Raw genomic sequence first — 8,532 nt, 5'->3', positions numbered from 1 at the left:
GTGAATCTAACCGAAAGTTTTTCACTTTACAAAACTAGAAACCAAACTTTTCGACATTGAATAAATTTCCAAGAGTCCCAAATACTTGGATCAATTGACATGAAATCGCTCTAATGTATCGAGTTGTGAAAAATGGGTTGGAAGTCCAAATTTTGCGGGGAAAATTTAAATTCTGTAAAAAAGATGGGGAAAAGTATATTCAAAAAATTTGTTTGCCACACAGTATTTTGCCTTATCACCATTATATTTATATAAAGTATTTCACCGTAGGTCTAAGTAGCTTAAGCTTAAGCATATTGCTCTTCTCAATAATATTTCTATACTGAATTTGTTAACATACTAAGGTACTGCCCAACACAAAGTTAACTACTTTTTTACTTTTTAAGTTTATTGCCTTGTTACTGATTACACTGGTATATTTAGGTTTTTTTTTTGTTAAGAGTCTGGGTTTTTCGATGTATTTTTGTTTGTGAATTTGTGTTCCAAAGTGCTTCTCATGTCAGAGATTTTTGTAAAAAAGACCCCGACCTTCTAGATAGGCAATTCTAAATAAAACGGAATTAGTACATTAGTTACCGTCAAATTAATAATTTAAGTACAATTGAGCTAAGCGCAAAAAAAATACTGGTGGGGCGCTTCTGGAGTAGCCGATTATAGTACACGACTCCAAAATTTCAGAGTGTTCAGTCCGATAGCGTATGTCGATTATATTAATATCATACGCATACAACCGCCCTGTTAGTTCTGCCTTTTCTAAGCTGGAAGCAAAGCGTATGGGTCTGGGGTATGGTTGCTACGCAGATTAGTGAACAACTGAAATATGAGCCGCCGGCAACAAATATGGGTATGCGTTGATACTAAAATATAGTTATTTATTTAAAAGATTGCTATTTATCAAACTGACCCGAAATATCAAAACAATAAATATAATTTCGAAGGTGAAAGTGCAAACTAGCATTGCAACCATATTAGGTATCTCATCCGATTCTAAGTTTGATTTATATAATAAAATACAATTTGCCATAAAATTAAAATAAAATAAATAGAATTGAAATCCAATGGAGAACCTCTGTTACCAAGAAGTACTTATATGGACTGAGTAGGGAATTGAGTAGTAAAGTCCTCTTTCGACGAACAAAACTAACACTTTTCAGCGAATTTTGAGTTTTTTCAAAAGTTATTTATTTATTCATTAATATCCATTTTTTCCCCTTCAAAGTAATCCCCATGAGATATTATGCACTTGTGCCAAGGTTTTTTCCAATCTTCGAAGCACTTCAAAAAATCATTTTTTTAATCTTATCTCATTCGATGCCGGCTTTATGTCGTCAATCATAGCGTAGCGTCGTCCTTTCATAGCGTAGCGTCGTCCTCTTCAGTTTCGGGAACAAGAAAAAGTAAAAGGGGGCAGATCTGGAGAATAGTGTGTTGTTTTTGGCCAAAAAGTCGCGTTATCGTGATGCAAGAGCCAATTTTTGTTCTTCCACAAATCCGGGCGTTTCTGGCGGATTTCTGCGTGCAAATTGCGCATAACTTGCAGGTAATATCCCTTATTGACCGTTTTACCATGTGGCAAGAACTCATGATGCACAACGCCCCTACAATCGAAGAAAACGGTAAGCAAAACTTCTACATTCGACCATTGAGCTTCCATTGAGATGATTGAGCTTTGGTTTCCACGTCATAACCATAAACCTAGGATTTGTCACCAGTTATGACCCTCTGCAGCAAATTTGGGTCGTCGCGAACAGAGTCCAACATCTCATTAGCAATGTTCATGCGATGATGCTTTTGGTCGAAATTGAGCAGTTTTGGTACGAATTTTGCAGCGACCCGTCCCATGCCCAAATCATTGAAAAAAATGAAATGGCACGAGCCAATCGATATGTCTAGGTCCTCAGAAACTTCTCTAACGGTGATTCGACGATTGGCCAATACCATTTTCTTCCTTCATCAGTTTTTTCGTCTGTTCTTGAAGTGCTCGGGCGTCCGGCACGCTTTTCGTCGTTCGCATCTTCTCGGCCTTCTGAGAACTTTGTGTACCACCGACAAATGTTGCTTTGGTCCAAAGTAGCTTCTAGCGCACTTAATTTCGCTTTTCACACAAAATTTGACACAGGTTCTTTGATCCATCTTTTTGAATAGGTAAAAGTCGAAGACGAGCCGAAACACGTGCAAGCAAAGCAGCTGTCAACAATTAACTGAACATTCAAAATGGCCGAACTCGTCGGCATGAGTGAGAGACAAGAGTACCAACATATCGCCACAAAAAAATCGAAATTCGAATATACGTAACCTGCGAAAATACAAAATTCGCGAAACTTTTTGAACACACCTCGTATGGCGTAGAAGCTTGAACGATGAGAGCTGTCCTTCGAAGTGTTTCAGACAAAGATTCTGCGAAAGATTTGGGACGTTTGCATGTTGACAATGGCGAGTCTCGCAGAGGGCGGAACAACGAGCTGTATGAGCTTTACGACGACAGAGACATATCGCAGCGAATAAAGATGAAACGTTTACGCTAGCTAGGTCATGTCTTCCCTAAAAAATACAGATGATCCAGCTCGGAAACTATTCGATACGGTACCAGCTGGTGGTAGCAGAGGAAGAAGAAGGCCTTCTCTGCGTTGGATCAGGTAGAGAAGGATTTGGCTTCACGTGGTGTGCCCAACGTTTTGTTAATCTCGGCCGAAATCGCTTAAGCGGTCATCGCGCCAGTCAAGAAGAAGATGTTCATTTAGATAACATTTACAATTACAATAATTATTGTTCTTTTTATTCAAAAAGTTTCTCCTGCTAGCTAAATCACACTAAATAGGAATACATTTATTACTTAAGCATTAAAAGAAGGAAACGTTCATTACGCATTACCGCACTCACACACGTGCATATGTACAAGCAGTTCATGCAACTCAGAAAGAAAGCTTTATAAATGAATTTAGGAAATTCTTACATGACTTGTTGCATAAATGTATGCCCATATTTTAATAAAATCAAAGCGAAAATTTAATTTCATAACTCAATAGATTATTGTGTGACTTATTCTCAACCCACGGTCACAAGTGTGCGCTTTTAGCCGGATATTGCATAGTCGTACCCATGCAAGTACATAGATACTACTCCATATGAGCTTCTGAATGCAGAAAGCTAAGGCTTTCCCTCTTCACTTTCAGTCTGATCAATTTATTCATTTCACTATAGACTTTGGCACGCAGCCGTACCTTAATGTGCTTACTATTATAACATCCATAAACACATAAATATATATGTAGTTATAAATATTCATATATACACATTCCATTTTCATTGCTATCTATTTTAGGCTTCAATTCATTCGATTTCTATTGAACTCTACGCTTATGCGATGTACTCCGGCCGAGCCGTGGCTGGCGTGCCGCCACTTAGCATAGCATAATGCTATGCTACGCATGCTAATGAACTGTTGCACCGAAAAAGTAACACCGCTTAAGAGCATAAAAGTCACATTAACAAAAGGAGAATATTGTGTAGACAAATATGTAAAGGGAAATTGTTAGAGCCCTTAATGCCAAGCGATTTGTGAAAACAATAAGGGATTTAATAAAAACAAAAATTAAATGCATTTAATTTCACTTTCGATTTCGATTTTGATGTCCAATAATTACACATACACACTGCGTATCAGTTGTGTATCAATCTGTCCGAGACGCAGTATGAATTCGAAGAGAGGTAATCGATAAAGAAACCAACCAAAGTAATAAAGCGGTGGGCAGTAGGCGGTCATCAGTGGAGAGATGGAACGAGGTGTTAAAGGAGGAATACTGCTTAGTCATTACGATCAATTTGAAAAATATCTTATCATCTTATTTGATGCTTTGTTTATATTTAAGCTGCATATAAACTACGCTGGTCTATTATGAATGATATTGAATGAGGACCAAAACAACGATGTAGGTAACTGTACGCTAATGTAGTGCATAGTTTTCTACTTTATGATGACCAAACTTCAACATCCATAGAATAAAATCGATTCAAAAAGGCATCATACGCAGCTTAGGCTTTACCACTTTATCAGCTCTAAGCTATGTGAGTAAGTAGAGTGGTCCAAACAGGATCAAGAAAAGGAAAGTAGGCTCTGCTCTATAAATACAGGGTTTGAATAATAATGAGCCTTCCCGCGCGGAGCGTCTGGCAAGCGATCAACCGAATCGGTTGATGGGGGAAAATGATCGTTGGACCTTCCCCTTCTACTAGAAACCGGTCCCAGTTCGCTGGAAACAGCGGTGCAGTCGACATTGCTCCGCACGTGAAAGCTGTTTTAAAAGTGTGTTGGGATTTTGCAGTGGCGAAAATGCAGCGATCGTTGGAGCAACGTTACTCGATCAAATTTTGCGTAAAGCTAAACAAAACGAGTACCGAAACCATTGGGCTACTCAAGGAGGCGTACGGGGACCAATCTCTTTCCAGTGCTCAGGTAAAACGGTGGCACAAGTCGTTCAAGGAAGGCCGGGAGGACGTCGAAGACGAACAGCGATCTGGAAGGCCTTCGACGACGCAAACAGACGAAGATGTGAATCGAGTTCGTGAATTTTTGAACATTGACCGTTGTGCTAGTCTACGTGAGATCAGTGAAGAGTTAAATTTAACTTATTACAATGTGCGGGAAATCGTGACCGGAAAACTTGAAATGCGCAAAGTGTGTGCCAAATTGGTTTCAAAGGTTTTGGCTGATGAACAAAAGCAATTGCGTGTGGTGCCTTCCTCTGCACCTCTGCATTGGCCAAGATGGGGGATCCGGTGCTTGCCCACCCTCCCTACAGCTCAGACCTAACCTAGATATTAAAGGATCGGCAATACAATAACACAATCTCGACAAGTCAATCTATTCTACCAGGAAGCGATGCAGCGACTGTCCTAGCGGCGAATTGTGGTACGAGGCATCACATATAAAGCGATTTTTTTGTTTATACAGTCCAGCGGTAGCTTCTTGCAGAGAAAAATCTCTCATATCATTTACGTTTGATAATCGTATTGCACATGAATTCGGACGTAGAACAACTCCTTCTCTTTACAAAGCACAAAGAAGAAGAAGAAAGCACGATGCTAAGTTCCTGATATCAATACGAATGGAAAAAGATTGGGAGACTGCACCACCCGTGTATCGAACTGTAGTCACATAAAGATTTTTTTTCTACATCCTTGTTCACTTCGCTCGGGTGCATAGAGCCTCGACAAGATTCTTCCATCGTACACGGTTCTGGGCTATTGTTTTTGAACCGTCCCATGAGATATCGGCATTTGCTAGCTCGCGCAACATCGATAGAGATAGATTTTTCAAAAAATATTTTCATATCCAGAGAGAATGTTTTTTGCAACTGCGTGATTTGGGCGGAGTTTCTGTAGATATTTTCATTCGGTTACTATTTTCTTAAGCGAAGTCGTCAAGGCGGTCACGCAAATAATATGTAATTTTGAAATGTTGGATCACTCGTTGTTGCAACAAAGGCTATCGGAAGAGAATCCATCGCGTATTGTGTGACAGAGTTGATGCAACTCTGAATAATACAACTAGACCGTTTGGTCACTTCAATTGTGACTTCCACGACAGACCGCTTTTTGTGTAGCTGAGTTGGGGAATAAAATGGAATAATTGGAGGTTTGCATTTCGAACTCAGAGCCTTTTGTGCCCTCAACTTGTACCAATACCTTTCCCAAAACGAGTTCTTTAGTACCTCTAAGATGTTGATAGCTTGAGTTGAGCGTATTTACCTTTTTTCTGGGCTTACCCTGTCAGGTTTTATGGCATACCGTGAAAAGTGATATAGAAAGATTGCGATGTATGATATATGCATAAGTAAAAATATAAATGTGGAAGTGCTTTAGGGTATGGTAGAGGTCATCATTTAATGATTTTGATTAGCTCCCTTGATTGCTGCATGAGGATCAGCAGGGGGTAATTCTCGTTATTCCAATTAACTTAAGCAACAATTTTGATTCAATTGTACTTTTAGCGCTTTTCATCGCTATGAAAACCAAAGAAACAAAAATAAAAAAACGTTGCAGCCGTAAATTGAACAAAAAAACTTAAAGAATTTTTATGAAGGGGAATGTGTAATAAAAGATAGCAATAAAAAAATGTGAGTGAAAAGTAAATTAAATCAAATAAGTAAAACAGAATCTAAATGAAATAAAAGTACTGGCCGAACCAAAAAAAAACAAAAAACAAAAATGAAATGAAATTAGTTATTTTATTACCTTAATAAATGTATGAGTCCAGAATAAAAAAACTAATCAAAATTCAACAAATAGCACAATACCAAAAATGCTATGTATTTTCGTATTTCATCAGGTGCATGTGTGTATATGTATGTATGTATGAGTAATATCAGTGACGAACTAATAACCAGGGCAGCCAAAAAATATCTGTTTTGTTCCACATGCCAGCAACAGATGACGAAATATGTACATGTTTTGCAAAAAAATATTAAATTTCAGCTTTATTTCTTTAACCGAATTTCAGCACATTTTAAAGTGAATGCCCACTCCAGAATATTTCCCAATAATTGCATAGCTTTGCATACTTTGACATAATAAATAAATTTCGGAAATCCCAACTATTTAGTGACACTGTTCACGGCGTATTTATATAAATTTATTCTGGGCGGGAAAGATAATAATTGCCCTAATCGCTACTAGTTCGTTGCTTCAATGCTTCGTCGATCAGTTTTTCTTAGCGCGTACAACTTCAATTTGGTGCTCCGCGCTGGTCATAGAATGGGCAATGCAGACTTTTTGAGCCGTTGTTCAATGCTGTCTGAAGCAGAGCCTACGTCGACCGAAGACATTTGCATGGTAGAAATATCGGCAAAACCAGTTGTCAGCGCACATTTGATTGCCTCTCAAACTTCTAAGGATCCGGAGCTCTCCAAAGTTTTCAACTGGGCGTTAAGGGGGTGGCCCAGCAAAATCAGCCGCTCCGATAAGCTGTATCAATGCTTTTGCCGTCGAACTGAACTCAGTGCAAATAAAGGATGTCTAGTTTGGGGAAATCGCGCCGTAATTCCGTCTACTCGTCGAGAGTCTATTTTGGAAACTCTGCATGCACCACATCCTGGCATCGTCAAAATGAAGCCCGTTGCTCGAAGTTATGTTTTGGTGGCCGAACATCGATGCGGAAATCGAACTCGTTGTGAAGAAATGCAATTCATGTCAGCAAAATCGCAACGCGCAAGCCCAAACAACAACGCACCACTGGGAATCTTCAAAACGCCCATGGTCCCGCCTGCACGTGGATTTCGCTGCTGCTTTTCGAGGCAAATTATTGTTCATACTCAACGACTTCTATTCTAAGTGGCTTGAGGGGGCCGTCATTAATTCAACTTCTTCTGCGGCCGCTATTAAGGTGTTACGCCAAATATTCGCCACGAATGGACTACCTGATGAGCTCGTATCGGACAACGAAGCAGCTTTCACATCTGAGGAGTTCAAGAGTTTTATGGAAACAATCTAATTAGGCGCATCCGTTCTGCGCCTTTCCATCCTTCTATAAACGGGCAGGTGGAGCGAATGATTCAAAAATTATTTGAAAAAAGCATAGCCTGACATAAACATCGATTTCAACTTGGCTAAATATTTGTTAAACCAACACACCACCCCGCACTCAACAACGAATCGCTCGCCTGCAGAGCTACTGCTCAATCGTGAACTAAAAACATATTTCGACAAAATTCAACCTCACGAAATAGTGTACGGTAAAGTCACCGGCCCTGTCAGTGCTAAACCTTTCATTTCAGGCAGTCCAATATGGGTTCGTAATCATTCGACTAGGCCGAGATGGATCGCCGATATCTTATGAGGTTCGGTTGAATGACTCTAGGGTCATCAAACGTCATCACAACAAACTTCGAACTCGGGTGGCATCAGAAGATTCCGACTACGAAATACTGTCAACCAAAGACATCGAAGTCAGCACAATCTAATCATCTGATGAAGTTGATTCAAGTATTTCTGGTCACGTTTCGGAGACTCAATCGCCAGGGCAATCAACGGATCTACAGCCTGTCGCCTCATCCTCGTCAATACCGAAAAAATCGCGTAGATCGAAGCGCGACCGACAGGCCCCACAATTCTACACCGTCTCTGGGTGTTAAGAGGTGTCATGTATGAGAGTAAGCAGATGCAATTGAGACAACGGTCGAACGCATTGTCCCGTGGATTCCGACATTTTACACGCACATTAAATATATAAGAGTAATATATGTTAGTTTCACTTTTTAATAAAGACCATAAGTTGAATACGTAACAGTACCCTTACGACTTTTTCTCATCTACAAGCACACCACAATTTTTGTATAAACATATGGTTCATACTACAACAAAAACCAATGTGAATCTCTTAAAGGTGGTATCTGTAAGCCAGCTGATTTGCTTTTTTTCTTTCGCTGTATACATCTGGATGCCAGTATACAATGAAATTACGGAAAGTTGTTCCATTCGCACTATCGTCGTATTCTTCTAGGCTCAACTCCATGTCGACTTCGTAACATAGCTCGA

General features: G+C 39.6%; 1 protein-coding gene across 1 annotated transcript; it reads left to right on the top strand.

The window, feature by feature from the left end:
- The first annotated feature begins 7,126 nt into the window (after nucleotides 1–7,126).
- On the top strand, nucleotides 7,127–7,489 carry LOC128867061 (uncharacterized protein K02A2.6-like). Its single transcript, XM_054108156.1, has one exon. It carries the CDS (start codon nucleotides 7,127–7,129, stop codon nucleotides 7,487–7,489), a length of 363 nt encoding a protein of 120 aa, XP_053964131.1.
- Nucleotides 7,490–8,532: the final 1,043 nt, after the last annotated feature.

The sequence above is a fragment of the Anastrepha ludens genome, chromosome 6 (genome assembly GCF_028408465.1).
Source record: "Anastrepha ludens isolate Willacy chromosome 6, idAnaLude1.1, whole genome shotgun sequence".
Taxonomy (NCBI): domain Eukaryota; kingdom Metazoa; phylum Arthropoda; class Insecta; order Diptera; family Tephritidae; genus Anastrepha; species Anastrepha ludens.
The sequence above is the reverse complement of the archived record's forward strand: the minus strand, read 5'-3'. Positions and strand labels throughout refer to the sequence as shown.

What these genes read in the sequence shown, in the direction of transcription:
- LOC128867061 (XM_054108156.1), top strand. Translation starts at nt 7,127, where the DNA reads ATGTTTTGGTGGCCGAACATCGATGCGGAAATCGAACTCGTTGTGAAG.